This window comes from Equus caballus, chromosome 24, assembly GCF_041296265.1.
Source record: "Equus caballus isolate H_3958 breed thoroughbred chromosome 24, TB-T2T, whole genome shotgun sequence".
NCBI classification, from domain to species: domain Eukaryota; kingdom Metazoa; phylum Chordata; class Mammalia; order Perissodactyla; family Equidae; genus Equus; species Equus caballus.
In genome coordinates, this window is record NC_091707.1 from 56,584,873 (window position 1) to 56,606,432 (window position 21,560).

At 46.7% G+C, this 21,560-nt stretch overlaps 1 protein-coding gene across 1 annotated transcript in view; it reads left to right on the forward strand.

Annotated features, from left to right (window-relative positions):
• DYNC1H1 (dynein cytoplasmic 1 heavy chain 1) overlaps positions 1-21,560 on the forward strand; it is a 69,950-nt gene that overhangs the window by 38,528 nt on the left and 9,862 nt on the right. Inside the window, exons 33-57 of the mRNA XM_001491194.7 lie at positions 475-713; positions 915-1,071; positions 3,022-3,249; positions 3,754-3,984; positions 4,262-4,402; positions 4,636-4,869; positions 4,958-5,164; positions 5,256-5,377; positions 6,080-6,245; positions 7,471-7,634; positions 9,752-9,881; positions 11,397-11,530; positions 12,034-12,148; positions 12,250-12,411; positions 12,501-12,715; positions 12,819-13,023; positions 14,142-14,315; positions 14,422-14,541; positions 14,763-14,883; positions 16,967-17,162; positions 17,646-17,763; positions 17,849-18,064; positions 18,715-18,927; positions 19,068-19,195; positions 20,992-21,145. Coding sequence (XP_001491244.3) covers positions 475-713; positions 915-1,071; positions 3,022-3,249; positions 3,754-3,984; positions 4,262-4,402; positions 4,636-4,869; positions 4,958-5,164; positions 5,256-5,377; positions 6,080-6,245; positions 7,471-7,634; positions 9,752-9,881; positions 11,397-11,530; positions 12,034-12,148; positions 12,250-12,411; positions 12,501-12,715; positions 12,819-13,023; positions 14,142-14,315; positions 14,422-14,541; positions 14,763-14,883; positions 16,967-17,162; positions 17,646-17,763; positions 17,849-18,064; positions 18,715-18,927; positions 19,068-19,195; positions 20,992-21,145 — 4,290 coding nt within the window. The remainder of the gene's footprint in view (positions 1-474; positions 714-914; positions 1,072-3,021; positions 3,250-3,753; positions 3,985-4,261; positions 4,403-4,635; positions 4,870-4,957; positions 5,165-5,255; positions 5,378-6,079; positions 6,246-7,470; positions 7,635-9,751; positions 9,882-11,396; positions 11,531-12,033; positions 12,149-12,249; positions 12,412-12,500; positions 12,716-12,818; positions 13,024-14,141; positions 14,316-14,421; positions 14,542-14,762; positions 14,884-16,966; positions 17,163-17,645; positions 17,764-17,848; positions 18,065-18,714; positions 18,928-19,067; positions 19,196-20,991; positions 21,146-21,560) is intronic.

Here is a 21,560-nt window from a genome sequence, read left to right on the forward strand (position 1 = left end):
TAGTACCATAGATTAACAACATAAATCTGCTAATTGGTACAAGATTTAAGTTCTATACTGGCTTCTTTTTGTTCCTTTGTCTGTGAGATTCGTTTAAGTAAAAGTTATGATGTATGTGAGTGGCGTGTCCTGAGCCTGAGGTGCTGTAACTGGATTAAACAAATGGCTCTTCCATGTGGTCGCTTCTCTCCTTGGAGGGGATCTTACCTGTCTTACTTGAGGCAGCTTGGTAAGCACCTCCTGTTCCTCTGGCTCCCAGCCTTCCAGAATTACCAGAACACTTCACAGTTCAGTTAAAACCTTTCTTGAAATATTATTGTAGATATGGGCCATGTCTCTCTGGTTAAAAAATTCCAGCACTTGCCTTTAACAGTTCCTCGGACACGACTTTTGCTTGTTGACGTGAGAAGTGGTTGGAGGGCCTTCCCCGACCCTTCTCTCAGTGGTCATGATGTCGTCTTTTTGGCCCTGCAGGTTCTCCAGCTCTATCAGATCACCCAGATCAACCACGGCCTGATGATGGTGGGGCCCTCGGGAAGTGGGAAGAGCATGGCCTGGCGTGTTCTTCTCAAGGCTTTGGAGAGACTCGAGGGTGTGGAAGGTGTGGCCCATATCATTGACCCCAAGGCCATCAGCAAAGACCATCTCTACGGAACCCTGGACCCCAACACCAGGGAATGGACAGATGGGCTGTTCACACATGTTCTGAGAAAGTAAGTTCACTTTGTTCAGTGTTTATGCTCCAGTGAACATGGGACCTAGCTACTCTGTCCTTGGAACAACAGTATATGTTATTTTTGTGACTAAAGTCTGAAGAAATTTAAAAGTCACTTGAGAAACTGTTGTAGGGTAAGCATTTTTAATCTGAAAATCTTGAGTTAGTCAACAGCTGTTTCAAAATCCTTCCAAACCAGGATCATAGACAACGTGAGAGGCGAGCTGCAAAAGCGCCAGTGGATTGTCTTTGACGGCGATGTGGATCCCGAGTGGGTTGAGAACTTGAACTCGGTGCTGGATGACAACAAGCTCCTAACTCTGCCAAACGGAGAGCGTCTCAGCCTTCCCCCCAATGTAAGTAGCCTTTTTTCTGTGTCGTGGATTAATATTCTGTTCTAACTGAAATTTGTGTGCTAGTGAAGTACAGCTCTGGAGATGAGGTTCCAGGTTCCAAAGAGCAGCAATCAGTTGTGTAAATAATTTTCAAAGTTACAGTCTCTATGTACTAGATTTTTTCCATTCCCATGGTTAGTGAGAAATATTTTCACGGGACTTATTAATAACTTTCCACTATGTGTTAGATATTAAGCACACTCCATAATTCTCCACCCTCCCACAACCCCGTAAGGTAGGATTGTAGTTAGGATTTCTGCAGTTATTATACATCTGGGAAGTGGCAGGATGAGGAATTTAGATATGGAAGTTTCAAGGCTGTCCCTTGGAAATGAGCATTTGGTACAGGTCCTGCACACACCACCTGACAGATCAGGATGTGTGGGCAGGCCTGGCATGGATTTGCATTCATACTTTGACCCAGCATTTTTGGAGTGCCATCATGTGCCGGACCCTGTTCTAGATGCTGAAGACACAGCAGTGAACAGAGTAGACAAAACCCTTGCCCTCCTGGGGCTTACAGTCTGATGTGAAAGACAGACACAAGATAAATGGTGATAGTGCTAAGGGGAAAATGAGCTGGAAGAGAGCGGTCGATGTTGGTGAGAGGTAGAGGTTGCACTGTCAAAGGGTGCCATGAGGCTTCATTGAGAAGGTCGTGGTTTTAGTAGAGATTGGGCGGGGGCGGGTGAGGGGGAACAAGTCCTCTGGGCCTCAGAGCATTCTAGGCAGAGGGTCAGATAGCAGGAGGAGCAGTCTGAGTGCACCTGGTGTGTGCGAGGAGAGCAGGGAGCATTTGGCAGACGTGGAGAGAACTAGGAGAGAAAAGTCAGGGTGAGACTAGGGAGGAAATGGGGTTCCAAATCAGGGCAGGCCTGGGGCTCATTGTGAGGCCTGGAGCTAGACCCTGGGCAAGTTGGGAGCCATGGGAGAGTCTGGATCAAGGGTGACATAACCTGTTTGTTTACAAAGATCCCTCTGGCTGCTGTTTGGAGGGTCGTTGAAGAGGGCAGGTGGGAGTAAGGGGACCGTTTGTGCGCTGTGGCACCCCAGCCTTGGGCGCGGGTTGGATGAGTTGGTGGCAGTGGAGCCGCTGAGAAGTAGCTGAGTTGTAGTGTAATGTAAAGCTTGTGCTAATGGACTAGAGATGAGTATGAGAGAAAGGAGGAGTCGAGTATGCCTCCAAGGCTTTTGGCCTGAGCAGCTGGCCAAATCACAGAGGGTCAGCATTGGTGGTCATCATCACTTCAGAAACCAGCCATGGCACTTAGTGCCCGTCTGAAAATTTGTGCTCACTCAGACTTGTGTCTTGATTCGACTTGTGAGGTTCTTCCTTGTAGCTCATGTCCATTAGAGTCTAGCTTGTCAGAAAGAGGTTGATCTTGTGAGGCATGTTAGCACCGAGGTTAAGGCCCTGGAATCAGTCCATCTGCTTGAAATCTCAGCCCGACCATTTACTAAATGGCACTGGAACTTGGGCAAGGTACCCAACCCCGTCTGTAAAATGCAGACACTGCATGCCTGCCTCTAGGGGTGGTGTGAGGATTGAGTGGGTTCAAGCATGAGAGCACAGCCCCAGCACCTGGGCCAGGATAAGCGCCAGGTGCGTGTTCACTGCTGACATCCCCTTCAATGGAGCTGTTGCTTCCGTTCCACCGAGAGCTGTTCTCGTAGTCTCACCTGCTCCTCTCCCCACCACACCCATTTTTCCTGCCAAAATTCTTGTAGAGAGAGATTGGTGGGTGTTGCAGAGTGATGCAAACTGAAGATATTTTTACTTTTAAAATAAGTGCAGGAAAGTTAGATTTAAATAGTCCTTTCAATGTTTATACAGGTATAAGTAGAAGAATGTTAATATCCAGGTTTCTGCCAAACCTACTTCATTAAATCTGCTTGATGTTTTCTTTTAAGGTGCGAATAATGTTTGAAGTGCAAGACTTGAAATATGCTACCCTGGCCACGGTGTCGCGCTGTGGCATGGTCTGGTTCAGTGAGGATGTGCTGAGCACAGACATGATCTTCAACAACTTCCTGGCCAGGCTGCGCAGCATCCCCCTGGACGAGGGGGAGGACGAGGCCCAGCGTCGGCGCAAGGGCAAAGAGGACGAGGGGGAAGAAGCTGCTTCCCCAATGCTGCAGGTACGAAGGCCATGGCCACTCCACCGAGTGGGGCCGCAGATCAGCATCAGAGGATACTGGGGCGTTCACACGCAGTGAGTGTCTGGAAGCCGTGTTCACAGACAGTCACTCCTCATCTCTCCAGTCGTGCACTCGCTAGAGGTTTGTGTAATCGCTGTTGTCTTAGACCAGCTTCTAAGGAAGCTGGGCACTTGCAGCTGCCAAAGTTAAGGCCTGCATGGTAAAATTTAAAGAATTCTTTCGGTTGTCTTGCCTTTCTCTGCAAATTGATGAAAGACTGCCCTCCATTTCAGTGGTGAAAACCAGTGATCCCAGGAAGCGTGATTTTTGAGAACCACCAGGATGGAGAAAAAGAATTAGTCATTGAAGCTTTCACCCTTCATTTTTTCAATCCACAGAATTATTTCTCGGCGGTCGTGTGACCCTCTCCTGGGCCTAGATTAGCATAGATGAAAACTTCGGGGCTTTTTGAAATGATAATTAAGCATCGACTCCCTCTTGTAGATCCAAAGGGATGCAGCAACAATCATGCAGCCGTACTTCACGTCCAACGGCCTGGTCACCAAGGCCCTGGAGCACGCCTTCAAGCTGGAGCACATCATGGACCTGACCCGTCTCCGCTGCCTGGGCTCGCTCTTCTCCATGCTGCACCAGGCCTGCCGGAACGTGGCCCAGTACAACGCCAACCACCCCGACTTCCCCATGCAGATCGAGCAGCTGGAGCGCTACATTCAGGTCAGGAAGCACCTGCGTAGCAGGGAACTGGAGCTTACTGAGGGGCCGGTCCATGGATAGCCTTGGGGTCCATGAACCTCCCGAAATGATATGCCCACTTGGGTGTGTGCTCTTCCCTGGGAAGAGCGTCAGGTCTTCTTGAGGGGCTGGGAAAGGTGCAGACAGCATCTGTGATCCAACAATGATAGGAACCACTTTCTTTAAGATTATTGATGCTGTAAATGTCTTTGTTTTATTGTTGAAATTTTATAAAAAAGATTTTATTTCCTTTTGATAGCGGTATCTGGTTTATGCCATTCTCTGGTCCTTGTCTGGAGACAGTCGGCTGAAAATGAGAGCAGAGCTGGGTGAATACATCAGAAGAATCACGACAGTGCCATTGCCTGCTGCACCCAACATACCTATTATTGACTATGAGGTAAGTGCACAGAGGTCGCAGCCTCCCTTCTTGATTCTTGCCATGTTGGTTCAGGTCATCCTGCTACAACCTCACCAGAGACTGTCACTTAATCTTTCCATTTCATAGAAGGATTTTGTCCTTTTAGTTTTATACAGGATAAGGAATGCAGATTAACCTGAAAGCTCTGATTTGTATCTCAGTGGGGACACATATGGGTCCCAGCATGACTTGTGCCCCATCTCCATGTGTAGGTGTCCATCAGTGGAGAGTGGTCACCTTGGCAGGCCAAGGTGCCTCAGATTGAAGTGGAGACACACAAGGTGGCCGCCCCTGACGTCGTCGTGCCAACTCTGGACACGGTCCGGCATGAAGCCCTCTTGTACACCTGGCTGGCTGAGCATAAGCCACTGGTCTTGTGTGGCCCTCCCGGGTCCGGCAAGACCATGACACTCTTCAGCGCCCTCCGGGCCTTGCCTGACATGGAGGTAAAGAGGCCGGGCAGTGGGCTGCAGGCCTTTGGGTGTTCGAAGACGGGATTGGTCCTACCATACTTCATTTGTTTCTTCTCTAAAGGTTGTGGGTCTTAACTTCTCGAGTGCTACCACCCCGGAGCTCCTGCTGAAGACTTTTGATCACTATTGCGAGTACAGACGCACACCCAATGGGGTCGTTTTGGCTCCTGTTCAACTTGGAAAGTGGCTGGTATTGTTCTGTGATGAAATCAACTTGCCAGACATGGATAAATATGGGACACAGAGGGTCATATCCTTCATCAGACAGGTTTGTTTATAGCCACAAGCCCCCCCCTCACCCCTTAGCATTTCTTGTTCTCATTTTGCTCCTGACATCTTACGCTCCTGCTTTCCCTCAGATGGTGGAGCATGGAGGTTTTTACCGTACCTCAGATCAGACCTGGGTGAAGCTGGAGAGAATCCAGTTTGTCGGGGCTTGTAATCCACCCACTGACCCTGGAAGAAAGCCCCTCTCTCACAGGTAACACCAGCTCTGTAGACTTTACGGGCCTCACTCACCAGTGCCAGAATCGCTTTAAACATAGCACAACAAAATCTGATTTTAATTTTAAAGGGTTAACAAAATACTGTTTATCATAGGGTTTCTCCTAGGTTCCTTGGACTGTGCTGTAATACTAGGGAACACACTTAAAAATCACAGCATTGAGGGCCGGCCCCCTGGCTTGGTGATTAAGTTCAACACACTCCACGTTAGCAGCCCAGGTTCAATTCCTGGACAGGGAACTACACCACTTGTTGGTGGCCGTGCTGTGGCGGTGACCCACATACAAAATAGAGGAAGATTGACACATATGTTAGCTCAGGGCGAATCTGCCTTAGCAAAAAAAGTAATAAATTAAAAATAAACTTTAAAAAGTGGTTGTAAAAGCATTGGCTTGTTGGGTATTAGTGAACTGCCCCTGTCTGTAGGGGCAAGATGAAGCTGAAATAAGCCTGAATTGTTTTCCCACTTCTGCTTGATCCTATCTCAAGTTTTTTACATGTGCTGTTACCTGTCTGACTCAAGCCTGAGCAGTTTGTGTGTGATCTCAGTTAACTGAAGTGTGAAGACTGTGTGGGTGGATTAGGAAGCAACCTTGGGTCTGGGCCCAGGACAGGGTGGCTCGCCACTCGGCACACTGCTCCTAACCTGGAGCCGCTGAGCTGGGCTGTCTTTGCCCAGGTTCTTGCGTCACGTGCCAGTCGTGTATGTGGATTACCCAGGACCCGCCTCCCTGACGCAGATTTACGGCACCTTCAATCGGGCCATGCTGAGGCTCATTCCATCGCTGCGCACATACGCAGAGCCGCTCACTGCTGCCATGGTGGAGTTCTATACCATGTCTCAGGTACGTGGGGTCTCTCCGCTCCTCTGGTAATTGAAGAACTCTGTTAAAAGATTGAGCTTTAGGGGCCGGCCCTGTGGCCGAGTGGGTAAGTTTGTACGTTCCGCTTCAGCAGCCCAGGGTTCTGCTGGTTCGGATCCTAGCTGTGGACATGGCATCGGTCATCAGGCCATGCTGAGGTGGCGTCCCACAAAGCACAATCAGAGGCATTCACAACTAGAATATACAGCTATGTACTGGGGGTTTTGGGGAGAAGAAGAAAACGGAAAAAAAGGAAAAGATTGAGCTTTATTCAGAGACTCTTCCCAAAGTCTGTCATCAAATTGTCATTCTACCTGGGTGCTGCGACTGTGACAATTTTCATGTTGGTCTTCCTGTCCTGTCTGTACACATTACATATGTTAACTTCCTTTATGAAATTGGGACTGTGCTGCGCAGTTTCCAAAAGGAGATGTACACTTTTAACAATACGAACGTGTGTGTGTGTAATTCTTCTTCTCCAGCATTTGTAGTGACTGTGTGTTGCCAAACTGCTCTCGGGGGCTAGACCAGTGACACTCCCACCAGCAGTGGCTCTTTCCCCATCCCCTCATGAGCATTTGTAAATATTTCTTTAAAGGATCTTTGCCCACTGGATGGACGGAAGTGGTTCTCATGGTTTTGATTTGCATCTCTGGGAAGCCTTCCCTCATTACCCCTTTAACAAGATGTGATGTGAGGGAATTGCCAAGTTTCCGTTGATAAATGTCTTACTCATAGTGCCTTATGAGGGCTTACCTGTTACATGTTGCAAATATCTTTCCTGGCATTTAATTTGCTTTTAACTTTGTCTAATTGCATTTTTTTCTACAGAATTTTTCGTGTCATCAAATGTAAATCTTTTTCTTTAATTGCTTCTGGTTTTGAAATCATGTTTAGGAAGGCTTTCCCCTCAACTTAGGAATTAGATTTTTTAAAGTATTTTCAAAATAATTTTTTGTAGTTTCATTGTTTTTTCACATTTAAATCTTTAAATATAATTAATTTCAACATAAAGCGAGCAACTTGGATGTTTGTTCTGGACAGTTGTCCAGTTTTTCCAGCATTGTTTACTAATTCATCCTTAAATAGTCCAGCGTCTGGAGTTTTCATTTTTAATATAAAAACACTCTACAACATTTGACCTTTTAACCACTTTTCATGTCTTAAGATTATTTACATGTAACTTGCATTTTTCTGAATCCCACAGGAGAGATTCACTCAGGACACACAACCCCACTATATTTACTCACCCCGTGAAATGACTAGGTGGGTGCGGGGCATCTTTGAGGCGCTGAGACCTCTGGAGACTCTACCTGTGGAAGGCCTCATTCGGATTTGGGCACATGAAGCCCTCCGTCTCTTCCAAGACAGGTAAAACCAAGGATCCAGTTAGCTTCATGCTCCGCGACTTTTGAATTCTTACAACCCTCCCACTATAGTCTGTGCGAGGCTGGCCCCCCCAGGTTTGAGCCAGGCTGTGCTGGTGATGGAAGGGACCAGAGGCAGTGAGGCCAGCCTTGCATCTGGGAATTGATCACAGCCACCCCCTAATACGATGGGGTCTCAGTGTGCTGTGACCGCCCACCACTGGTTCTTTGTGACCATGGCAAGTGATTTAGTTAGCCTCTTTAACTGTGGAGTGGGCACCACGCGAGGTTGATAACCTTGCCTGTGCACATAGTTCACTGGTGAACTAAAATGCCTTCTAATACCTCCCTCATGTGTGCTTACCATAACCAGCGGTCCTCTTCCTTACCCTCGGTCTTCATTCTCCTCACATTATTTGCAGTTGTATCTCTGGGACTTTGGTTGTCTGTTTTACCTGTTGGCCACTGGTATCAAGTCTTACCTTGTAAGTTTTGAGTTTTTCTAGTTAAGTAACCAGGACTTAAGGGAAAGAATTACTAACGGCTGTAGAGATCAGCATTGATCGCTGAAGATTTGGTTTGAGTGACAGTGAGTCTCACAATAAAAAGTTGACTCTTTATGTTTCAGAGAATCTTGAAGATTATTGACCCTTTTCTTGCATTCTTTATAGTTCAGTATAATCTTTATTTTGTAGTAAATTCATAGTCTTCCTAGCCCCTGCCCTGTCATTTTTTCTTTCTCTTATATTTTTAATTTTATGCATTTTAACACCACAGTTCTTCATAGTCTTTTAGACTGAGGTTGGTGAGAAAAAGTTAAATTTGTGTTGCTTTAACTCTAAACTTCTAATAAACAATGAATCTTAATTGATTTACCATATACTTCAGCACCACAATTTCCTGTTGCAAAATATTTGGGGAAATGTCCTGCCCGTGAACCTGGTTACTCAGAGAGAGCAAGAGGGGCCCCAGAGCAGGACTCTGGTGGCAGGGTGGTCCTGTCCCCCGCCTCCCCCCCCCGGGGGCTATCTCCAGAGGACACGGTCCCAGTAGGACCAGCCCCTCTGGCCGCTCGTAGGCTCCGTGGTAGGGAGTTGGTAGCAGGCAGTTAGTCGTTACTCGCCTGGGAGAACCCAAGGCAGATGGTTCCCTCCAGACCAAGAAGTCCTTAAAGCGTTTGGCAGTTCTACCTCTGGACCAGTTATTCCTGCCCCCAGGAAGCTTTTCTATCTATGCTCTCAGGGAGTCGGGGAACATTGCATCATGGTAGGTCACTGTGTTTCACACCGGGATCCTTGGAGTTCAGGGGTTCCACAGAGCCGCCTGACAAAGGGCCAGTGAAGGAGGTGAGCTGACCGGGGCAGAGTGAGGACCATGTTAGCTCTGGCAGCACTCTTTCTCTCTCTTGTATTGTGGTTCTGCCACCTTAAAATTGTAGTCTTTTTGTTATGTGAGCTACCTTCACTCTCCCTTTTTTAATTTAAAAAAAAATTGAGCTACAATGTAGTTTTCACAGATTTCCCAAAATACCAGAGATAAAATTTTGTTTAGGTTCACATGTAGCAGTAGCAGTTGTGCTTTTAAATTCTGACTGACTGCCATAACTTCGTGGCATGCCTTCTCTCGCCCTCACCTGGTCTCCTACGAAGTATCCATCCATTCAGCATCTCCGAGGCCCCCACAGCCGGAAGGACGGTTGCCGTCTCTCCTGCTTGCTTTGCAGTTTTCTTCCTGAGCCCTGTGACTCCAGAGCCGCACAGTGCGGGTCCTTATTTCTGTTCCCTTAATTCCGCCATGATATTGGGAACATTTCTACTAAGCAAGCTTAGACACTAGAGTCAAATTTTCATTTTTTAAATCAAAGTAATTAGTTTTCAGAGGAATTTTTTTAAATTTACTGGTGCCATAGTTCTGAGGGTTTTTATGTTTAATATCAAAATTTCAGATTGCTTAAGCCATCTCGAGGTCAGATTCTTAGGTTCTTCTGTTTGTAGAAAATGAAAATTTCTGATAAAGACTAACTCCAGCCCTTGGAGTAGCCCACAACATCCATGGAACCTGGTGTTTTCTCGCCACAGCCTCTGTGTAAACTCCGATACATACATGCTCTTTTTCCAACAGGCTTGTGGAAGATGAGGAGAGGCGCTGGACTGATGAAAACATCGACATGGTTGCTTTGAAGCACTTCCCTAACATAGACAAAGAGAAGGCGATGAGCCGGCCCATCCTGTATAGCAACTGGTTGTCGAAGGTAACGAGTTTATCTCGTTGTAGAAATGCTTCCCTTTTTTTATCCTTTTAGTTAGAATTATCTTCAAATTGAAAATATCTTTGTCTTGAAGTGCACTGTAAATGAAGCTATGGTTATAGGCATGATGCCCTACATATTTGCAGCCATTGATAATTTAGGGTGGAAAATCCCAGGAGTGTGGGTGTCACCTGTGTGTTTCTTTCTCCCATAAAATGGTTCCTATGAGAGCAATGGATTTCCAACCAGCAGAACATGTGGCTTCAGTGTTTGCAGTGAAAGATGTCCTTCCTTCATTTTTGCTTTCCTTTCCTCACTAAAAACAGGGCGGTTATGAATAATTTGTGTGAAAATGCTTCATTTACTAAAATACTAAACAAAGTTGACATTTCCAGAGTAGCTGTGAGTTGTTCTTTTCTTGGAAAAACAGAGTAGGACATTTTGGTAAGTTGCCGTCTCACTGTGCGTTCGTTCAGTTTCGCGCTTCTGATGCAGGAGCTCGGTTCAGTGGGAGGAAGGCCGAGGGGAGTGGCCCATCGGGGAGAGGTCTGCGGTGCGGCTGACCCTTGCGTTGGGCCTCACAGTGGTGTGTATGCCTTCGTCAGGAAGGCGTTTCAGAAGGCCGTGCCGGGCAGAGGGCCTGACAGAGGCCAGAAATAGCAAAGTAGGTTTGTTCAGTGTTGCTAGAATTTTCTATTTATTCCTAGACTCTAGATACCAGTCCTTTTTCGTTTGTAAGCAATATCTTCTCCTAGTGACTTGTGTTTTTAACTCTCTATAATTTGAAGAATGAACATTCTTAACAATGTATCATTTAAACCCTTAATCCATCTGTAATTAAATGTATATATGGAGTGAGCTACGGGTCCATTTTTAGGGTTTTTTTCCTGTGGACGTCCATTCTCTCGGCACTGTTTATTGGCTAGCCCTTTACTCTGCAGTGTCATCCTGCATACAAGGGTCTATCTTGGAGCTCTCTCCTGTTCCATTGATCTGTTTGTTGCTTCCTGCGCTAAAACCACGTGGTCCTGATTACAGTATATAGGTCTATCTGACACGTAGGCCCTCACACCTGGTTCTTCCTTAGGGGGCTCTTCACCATTCTTGGCCCTTTCATCTTCCAAATGAAATTTAGAATTGGCATGTCAACTCGCACCAACCAACCACCACCATCCACCACTGAGATAGTGACTGGGATCACATTGACTCTAGATGTCAATTTGGATGAAACTGGCATTTTGACAGTAGCGTGTTTTTCTCTCCATGATTCTGGGATATGTCTTCATTTATTTAGGTCTTCTGTGATGTCTTTCAGTGAAGTTCAATTTTCTCTTTAAAGATTTTCCATGTCTTTAGGTCCAGTCCTAGTTAACTTATATTTTTGTTGCTGTGTTGTAAATGATATCTTCTTTTACTGCATTTTTTAACAGTTTCTTAGTATATGGAAATATAATTGACTTTGGTGTAGTAACTAAGATGATTTCTTCTTAGTAATTTGGGTCTTACCTTTTTCTACAGGATTACATCCCAGTAGACCAAGAAGAGTTAAGAGATTACGTCAAAGCTAGGCTGAAAGTCTTCTACGAAGAAGAACTTGATGTTCCTCTGGTCCTGTTTAATGAAGTGTTAGACCACGTGCTCAGGATTGACCGGTGGGCTTTCTGTTGTTACAGCCTCAGCACTCGCCTAAGCCGCACTTGATTTAGTGTCAGGGGGCATCATGCCAGGCCTCGTGCTGTTCCCTTGACTGACCTCCCCCACCTCCTCCTCAGCCTTCTCTGCCAAACAACTCCCCTCCTCTTCTCTCTCAGTCCAGCTTCACTGTCCTAAACTGTCCTCTACGTAGAACTTCATTCTGCTCCTCCTAGCACTTTACTCCTGCCATGGTTACAGCCCTTTCAACCTCCTTCTAGAATTGGGTCTGTCTCCCTCATGTCGTCTGAGTGTCTGGAGGACAGGACCATGTCTTACTGATCTTTGCATCACCGCTGGACCTGGCAAATAACAATTGCTCAACAGATGTTTAATTTACAAATTCAAGTTAAAACACATTCAAAATGTTTAGATAACATCCTAAAAAACTTTAGGACGTGAGCTTCAAAAGGGGAATGGAGCATAAAAGTCTTAAAATTTATCCTTTATGTTAATGTTTCAGAATATTCCGTCAGCCTCAAGGCCACCTGCTTCTGATTGGTGTCAGTGGAGCGGGGAAAACCACCCTGTCCCGCTTTGTGGCCTGGATGAACGGTTTGAGTGTGTACCAGATTAAGGTGGGTCTGCTCGTAGCCTCTTCATCCCGGCTGCGGAGTCTTGATTCACGCACATAGCTCCTTGGAAGAGAATGGGCCTAACCTGCCAACTGCTTCTCTAGGTCCATAGAAAGTACACAGGGGAAGACTTTGATGAAGATCTGCGGACAGTCTTGAGACGTTCTGGCTGTAAAAATGAAAAGATAGCCTTTATAATGGATGAGTCCAATGTGTTAGATTCTGGCTTCCTAGAGCGAATGAATACCCTTCTGGCCAATGGAGAGGTAATTAAGTGACGCATCGTGTTGTGTTGCATGTTACTTGGTGTCGTGTTACGAGGACCAATCAGTGATAGTGCTGTTTTATTTCCTAGGTTCCAGGTCTCTTCGAAGGAGATGAATATGCCACCTTGATGACCCAGTGTAAAGAGGGGGCCCAGAAGGAGGGCTTGATGCTGGACTCACATGAGGAGCTGTACAAATGGTTCACCAGCCAGGTCATCCGCAACCTCCACGTGGTCTTTACCATGAACCCATCCTCAGAGGGACTTAAGGACCGTGCAGCCACTTCCCCAGCACTTTTCAACAGGTACACTGGTGATTGCTCAGCGCTGGGTGAGAACGCTCGGTTTGCTTCTAAATGCCAAACCCAGCTCTTGGTAGCTGTTGTGATTTATGGGCATCTTTCCCAGGTGTGTGTTGAATTGGTTTGGGGACTGGTCCACTGAAGCACTGTATCAAGTTGGCAAAGAATTCACAAGTAAAATGGACCTGGAGAAGCCGAATTACATTGTGCCTGACTATATGCCCGTTGTGTATGACAAGCTGCCGCAGCCCCCATCACATCGGGAAGCTATTGTGAATAGCTGTGTGTTTGTTCACCAGACTCTTCACCAGGTGGGTTCAGTTTGAGATCATAGAAAAAGCAAAACTAACTGTCATCCTAATGCAAAGCTAAACTGACGTAACGACAGACTCTCAGGTACTTCACACTTAACACTAACCATCAGCTGCAAAAGAGATCGCTGGTTCTCACCTGTTTTCTGACCTCTTATGACACCTCATCCTTCTTGTCATGGGCTACGCCTTCTGGAGTCATCTAACCCTTTTACTGCCCCATGATCCCACCTCTGTGAAGTGTTCTTTGCTTTTCTCTTCTCACTGCCATTGTGTGTCCAGGCCCTTATTCTCTTCTCTAGACCAGGGCCTAGCACACTTTTTCTGTAAAGGGCCAGCTAGTAAATGTTTCAGGCTTTGTGGGCCAGACGGGTCTCTGGCACAACTAGTCAGCTCTGCTCTTGCAGCACAGAAGCCTCCGTAGTCAATACATAAATGAGTGAGTGTGCCTCTGTACCACTAAAGCTTCACTCTCGGACACATGCAGTGGAAGGATTTGACCTGTTGGCCCCAGTTTGCTGACCCTTGCTTCAGACTCTAATAGAAGAGTCCAATCAGCTCCCATCTGAAAAGCTGTGTAAGAACCACCCTGAGCTCGCAGGCGTTCTGTCTTGTGGGTGCCCTTCCACCCCACCACACTGTAGGCCACTGCCGTTGCCTCCATGGTGTGACCCAACTCTGGCTTCCTCTGCTGCTTTAGCCATCTCCCTTTAGCCTGAAGGGACCAGAGCAGCTTGCTGCCTCGCCCCTCTCGCTGGTGCCATCTCTAACTTTGGTATCCATTGAAAATAAGCGGAAGCGTGTAGAGGAGGCATAACTAACATTTCACAGGAATCTCCAGTCCGTGGAGCCTTTTCCTGGTGTGCGCCTCTGAGCTTCCCATAGTCACCTTCCTCATCTTACAGAAGTTTGAGGAGAAAGTTTAGAGGTTTAAGGAGCTTCCTGAGATCTCGTTAGAGGCTAAATGAAGACCCCAACTCAAGTGTTGTGACTCCTGAGGAGTGGGTCCGCCAGCATGTCACACTGCAGTCCAACAGGCAGCAGTTAGAGGGTTTTTTGAGGTTAAATCACAGAGAGCGTCCTGAAGAGTGAGAGGATGTAACTTTGGTTTCTAAAAGGCTAACGCTCGGCTAGCAAAGCGAGGAGGCAGGACGATGGCCATCACACCTCGCCACTACCTGGACTTCATCAATCATTACGCCAACCTGTTCCACGAGAAGCGGAGCGAGCTGGAGGAGCAGCAGATGCATTTGAACGTCGGACTCAGAAAAATCAAAGAAACAGTCGACCAGGTACATCACAGGTGTAAGCTTTGTTTCTGGAAGTGGATGGAGTGAGGACCCCTCGTAGATAATTTGTACATGTTTCTATTTTCCTAACGTTGTTTTTCTTCTTTAGGTGGAAGAGCTGCGACGTGACTTGAGGATAAAGAGCCAAGAGCTGGAGGTAAAAAATGCAGCAGCCAATGACAAGCTGAAAAAGATGGTGAAAGACCAACAGGAGGCCGAAAAGAAAAAGGTACTACTTTTTATTTCTGGAGCTGTGGGCTGTGTGGGCTGGGCATTTTCAGTCTAACGAGGAGAGCAGGAAGTTTAGCCTGAGATGGGTTTTAGGGTTTAACATGTTAGTGGTGAGGTGTGAGTGTGTGTGTTTGGGCTAGGGTGGGGGCTGTTGTTTGAGGATTTGGTGAGCAAATTAACCAATGCTTAACCCATAGCTAAGCCATCCTTCCTCTCTAGGTCATGAGCCAAGAAATTCAGGAGCAGCTGCATAAGCAGCAGGAAGTAATTGCAGACAAACAAATGAGCGTCAAAGAAGATCTTGACAAGGTGGAGCCTGCTGTCATTGAGGCCCAGAATGGTATGGAAATACTGTCAGAGGTCCGGCTTTCTAGAAAGGATGCTCTCCCTCCATATTACTGTGGAGTTTAGGCACTGAACCTGGGCTTCCCTCGAAGGTTCCAGTTGTATACATGTCCAAAAGCATGACAGGCATACCTCATTTATTCCGCTTCACAGATGTAGTCATGTGTTGCTTAAGAACAGGGGATACGTTCTGAGAAATGCGTCATTCGTTCATATCATCAGTGTGTGAGCTTACACAAACCTACATGGTACAGCCTACACCTAGGCTGTGTGCCTTGTAAGACCACTATCAGATGTGCTGTCCATTGTTGACCGAAACATCGTTATGTGGCCCATGACTGTATTGCATTTTTCATACATTGAAGGTTTGTGGCGACCCTGCGTCAAGCAAGTCTGTTGGAGCCAATTTTCCAGTAACATTTGCTCACTTCAATTCTCTGTGTCACATTTTCAATGACATAATATTTCAGTTTTTCATTATTATATTTGTTATGGTGATCTGTGATCAGTGATCTTTGATGTTACTGTTGTAATTGTTTTGGGGTGCCACAAACTAGGCTCATATAAGACAATGAATTTAATTGATAAATGTTGTGTTCTGACTGCTCCACCAACCAGCCATTCTCCCATCTCTCTCCCGTTCCTTGGGCTTCTCTATTCCCTGAGACACAACAGTGTTGAAATTAGGCCAATCGGTAACCCTACAGTGGCCTCTAAGGGTTCAAGTGAAAGGAAGAATCACACTCTAAAGAGTCTCTCACTTTAAATCAAAAGGTAGAAGTGATTAGGCTTAGTGAGGAAGGCATGTCAAAAGCCAGGATAGGCCCAGAACGAGGCCTCTTGTGCCAAACAGTCAGCCAAGTTGTGAATGCAAAGGAAAAGGTCTTGAAGAAAGTTAAAAGTGCTACTCCCATGAACACATGACTGATAAGAAAGAGCCTTATTGCTGATATGGAGAAAGTTTTAGTGGTCTAGATAGAAGATCAGACCACCACAACATTCCCTTAAGCCTAAGCCCGAGCAAGGCTCTAACCCTCCTCAATTCTGTGAAGGTCCCCAGAACATGAGTGCAAGGTGAGGCAGCAAGGGCTGATGGAGAAGCTGCAGCACATTATCCAGAAGATCTAGCTGAGATAATTAATGAACATGGGCTGCACTAAATGGCAGATTTTCAGTGTAGATAAAACAGCCTTATGTGGAAGAAGATTTCATCTAGGACTTTCATAGCTAGAGAGGAGAAGTCAGTCCCTGGTTTCAAAGCTTCAAAGGATGGGCTGACTCTCGTCAGGGGCTAACGCAGCTGGTGACTTTAAGTTGAAGCCAGTGCTCATTTACCATTCCGAGAATCTTAGGGCCCTTAAGCATTATGCTAAGTCTACTCTATTTCAGTTGGCGTCTTTCACGTAATTAAGAGCAGCCCTGACCCTGTGCTCCGTACCTGCCCGTCAGCACCTGGCTTGCTCTGACAACCTGATTGTGTGTAGCTTTCACGTGGCACCACGGGATGAATGAAATGCATCATCCGAGCTATAGAGTTTCATTAGAGTAGGATTTAGATCAGAGTTTAATTTAGCTCTCACTTGCTGAGTAATTACTTAAAAAGTGTTTTAATAAAAGTTCAGGCTGGAAAACTGCATTTCAGCTTGTGGAAGGCATTGGCCACTTTGTCTAGAGCTGTTAATTCCACATCTTCTACAGCCAGCCTGACAACTTCTCAATTGTGACAGATAGAAAATGCCTTGGTTTAAATCGTATAAAAGAAATGCACAATTAAATGTTTTTAAAATTTTTAATCCTTATGGAGGTAAAGGAATTAGTGAGGATTCCTGAGGCCTTTTTAAAGGTAATAGCATGCTTTTTGTGGGGTGCTGCAGTTTGGGCTGAGTACAATACGAGCTTTATAATTGTTTGAGAGCTCTTCTGGAGGGTTTTAAGACAGAAAATCCTTCATTTGCTTCGGTCTTCTGAGCAGCTGTCCCTTTTCTGATTGGAGTCAGTGTCTGTGGTTTGGGTCCCTGCTCACTGTGCTTGCTGTCTTCCTCCCACCCCCCAACCTCCTCTGCTCCTGCTGTGCTCAGCTGTGAAGTCCATAAAGAAGCAGCATCTGGTGGAGGTGCGGTCCATGGCCAACCCTCCTGCCGCTGTGAAGCTGGCGCTCGAGTCCATCTGTCTGCTGCTCGGGGAGAGCACGACGGACTGGAAGCAGATCCGCTCCGTCATCATGCGCGAGAACTTCATCCCCACCATTGTGAACTTCTCTGCAGAGGAGATCAGGTGGGCGTTGCCGAGAAGCAGCGGAGGTAGTTGGGGTATTGAGAGGTTTGCCTGTGGCCTTGTCATCTCTGACGTGTCATATGCCAGAAGGCAGTGTCAGTTAGTCACACGAACACCTCTAGGCCATTTCCACTCAAAGAAGTAGATTTCTTCCCCACATTCCTGGCAGTAGTTTTCTGATCCCTTAACCCCTGCACGCCAAATCCTGTTCCATCCCCACAAACAGCTGTGAGGACGCAGCCGCTTGCTGCGGCAGAGCCGGCCATGGAGTCTTTCTCCTCTTGGGAATGGGCAAGGGGCGGGGAAGCTCAGAGTCCTTCTCAGCATCAGTGTCCACTGTCACTTAGAACGAGGTGTTCTGGAATCTGGCTTGTCCTCACTGGTACTGGGACACCAGGTGGGACTGCCTTTACATGTCGATTTTCTAACGCTCTTCTTTACTTTGCCCTACACGTGCTGAGAGATGCGATTTCTCTTTTGCAGTGATGCCATAAGGGAGAAGATGAAGAAAAACTACATGTCCAATCCAAGCTACAATTATGAAATTGTAAACAGGGCTTCCCTGGCCTGCGGCCCTATGGTCAAATGGGCAATCGCACAGGTAATTAGCCGGCCGAGAGCTCCCACTGAGAGGTGACCTCTTGTCCAGTCCGTTTAAACAACAGCTACCGGTTTGCCCTCCTCAGCTTAACTATGCAGACATGTTAAAGCGAGTGGAGCCCCTGCGCAATGAGCTGCAGAAGCTGGAGGATGACGCCAAGGACAACCAGCAGAAAGCCAACGAGGTGGAGCAGATGATCCGGGATCTGGAAGCCAGCATCGCCCGCTACAAGGAGGAGTACGCAGTCCTGATCTCAGAGGCCCAGGCCATCAAAGCAGACCTGGCTGCTGTCGAAGCAAAAGTAAGATTGTCATCAGGAACCTGCAGTCTTTCTGCCGACTCCCCTGGAATTCTGTCCTTCACTGTGTACTAGAAGGTGCTGGCCTCATTTGGTGGAAGCTGAGATGCACACACGTTAACGTGCTGCATGTACCTCTAGTTAGGGTAGAGAGGAACCAGCTAGCAGTCTAAAGCCAGTGAGCCGCCAGCCTCTGCAGCCAGCTCCAAACCTGTGCTTCCCCGCTTTGACTTCACGAGAGGCGTCTCTGAGGGCCTGCCTGTCATGGTCTGCTGTCCGCTGCTCTCTCCATCTCTCACACCCGCACCCCTCTTGGATCCTCAAAATACTCTCTTATCTCCTGCCACCAGTGTCTTTTCTCTCCAGGCCAACCCTCACCTGGCTGTTCCCCAGTGGTCCCTTCTTGCCCCCACCTCTGCTATGCACAAGTCTCGAGGCTGACACTTAAGTCTACACTCATCCCACTGATTAGCCCCAATTAGATTCTAAGACGTGTGTGTGTCGTCATCAGTTGTGTGTGTTCTGGGTCCCATCTCCTTTGAGTCTGAACAACCTGAACATGTTCCTATTTCTAGCTCACCCCAAACCCTGCACACGATGTGAAGGAACAGATTCGTACTTTTCAGTAAAATGTTGTTTTATTTTCCTTTTAGGTGAACCGGAGCACCGCTCTTCTAAAGAGTTTGTCTGCTGAACGTGAACGATGGGAAAAGACAAGTGAAACTTTCAAAAACCAGATGTCCACCATCGCAGGGGACTGTCTCCTGTCAGCTGCCTTCATTGCTTACGCGGGTTATTTTGACCAGCAGATGCGTCAGAACTTGTTCACCACTTGGTCCCATCACTTACAGCAAGCCAACATCCAGGTAACAGTCTAGGGAATTTCAAAAAGATGTGTCAAAGGTGTGAGTCAAATTGATGGTCAGTAAGCTTTTCTAATCTTCACTTGAAAACTGTACCCATGTGTAGTCTTGAAGCAAGGAAGATAACCACCCTCACCTTTCAGTTCCGCACAGATATTGCACGGACAGAGTATCTTTCCAACGCTGATGAGCGCCTCCGCTGGCAAGCCAGCTCCTTACCTGCAGACGACTTATGCACGGAAAACGCGATCATGCTGAAACGGTTCAACAGGTATGTGCTTCTACGCGAAAAGGGGACGGCTGAGAAGTTTCTGTCTGCAGGGATCTCAGTTAAATTTTTTTTTCGAAACACCTTTTGTTTGATGCGATGAGTAGAAAATTGGGAGCAGACGTGCAATGCTGACAGGCTGAGTGCTCACCTCTGATGGTGGGGTGTGCACAATTCTTTTAGTCTTGCATCTTGACTGAATTGTTCTGCAGTGAATGTTTTTTGTGTAACCTTTTAAAATTGATAGACAAGGTTGTGTGTTGGGATGGACGTTAAAACAGATTGTCTCTTAAAATGCTATAAGAACTGAAAATATTTAGCTAGAATTAGAGGAAAAAGGGAAATTGCTACCAGTTTTTCAGTTTAAGAAGACCAGAATAAGAAGTGGAGTGTGACTGCTGTGAAGGTAGGCTGGACGCTGCGATTCGAGGGGCGTCCTCAGCACTGACACGTAAAAGTCACCTGCCTCTAAGTCTTGACCCCTCTCTGTGGCAGCTCTTAAACCCAGACGCCCTTCGTCATTTTCTCTTTAAAAAACTTATTCCCAGATTTCTTTTTAACCTCATCTAAACATCTTGAAACTGTTGAGCCCTTGCTGTATGCCACTGTCCCCAGGGACGCAAAGATGATGAAGCTTCCTCCAGATGTCCTTTGATTTTATGAGCAGCCCTCAGGTCCCACGAGGTGTCTCACCAGTTGGTGCTGACAAGAGTATTGACCCTTCAGTACAGTCTGTATGCCATGCTGGATTTGACTGAATGAAAAGTATACCCACTCCTGGGTGTTTATTCAGCAATAGCCTGGCACACGTGAAGAATGACAAGTCTAAAAATATTCATGAGAACGGAGTGTGTGCAATGACGGGTGGTACCTCACATGCCCTTGATTACCGTGCGTCTCCACAGTGGGAAACGGGCATCCTGACAGGCCAGGCCATTCATATGGAGCCCGTGTGCAAAGGCGGCTCCAGCAGACAGACAGTGAGTGAGGAGAGCGAGCAGGTGCCAGGCCAGGGTGGTGTGCTCCCGGTGGACACTCGTCCACGCACGCGCGCGTCTGTAAATGCCTAAACCTCCTCTGTAGAGAAGCTGGTGACAGTAGTCACCTGGGGGCGGAATTTGGTGAACAAAGAATGGGGGGGTTCTTCTCACCATATGCCCTTTCATCGCTTCTGAAGTTGGTAAAAAATGTGTGTGTATTACCTGTTTTTAAAATTTGTTTAATTGGCATGTGACCCCCCCCCAAAATCACTTGAGCTTCTTTGTGCCTCTATGTCCTCATTTATAAAACGGACATAACAATCCCTCTCATAGGGTTATTGTGAGCATTAAATGCAGTGGTATCTGTAATTTGCCAGGGTTGTGGCGATTTAAACCCTTTATGACTGTTAGCTCTGGTGCTGCTGCAGCATCCGTGTTAATCCCTACTTTCTAGGAGGTCACTGTCTAAAAGGCAGTAAATACTACACAGAACAGTAACTCTAGCGTTGTGTGCTCGGCATTCGGGGAAGAGCACATGAGCATGCTGAGAGAGAAGAACATGTGGCCCAGAGAGAAGTTTTAACTATGGGCCTGCTTAACAGAGTCTGGGACATAGTTACTGCTCATTACAGTAGTTCTTCGAAAAGGTGATCTGATTTTAGCATTAAGCATTTGTCACTTTTGTTTCTGTTAGTAAATCTAGAAACCACACTTGAGTGATTGGGACAAGCTTTCTGTCGTCACTGGGGGCTCTGCCCACCACACTGTTGTGCTTTCCATTAGTTTCTGTAACCTGCTCTTCTGTTACCTCGTCCTCAGGTATCCACTGATCATTGACCCCTCTGGGCAGGCCACAGAATTCATTATGAATGAATACAAGGACCGTAAGATCACCAGGACCAGCTTCTTGGATGACGCCTTCAGAAAGAACTTGGAGAGTGCACTGAGATTTGGGAACCCCCTTCTGGTCCAGGTGTGTGTATATCTGAGTCCTTCAGATCCTGCTTCTGACATGGAATTCCTTTTAGGGCTACACTGAGTTTTTATTAAACACAGTTGACATGAAATAAAACTACATAATACAGTGATAGTTTTTTAACTTTAAGCCTTCATTTGACATCAAAGCATTGATAAAGCTTTGAGATTGTTCTATAAAAAGTAAACCAAACAAAAGCAGTGTTTGCACTTAAAATTCCACTTATAATGTCTAGATCAGCCCTGTCCACTGGAACTTTCAGTGACGGGAACATCTGTAACCTGTGCTGTCCAGTATGGTGACCTCAGCTGTGGCTGTTGAGCACTTCATGTGGCTGGTGTGATGAAGGAACTGAAATTTTAATTTTAATTCACTTAAGTAGCCACATGTGGCTAGCGGCTACCACATTGGA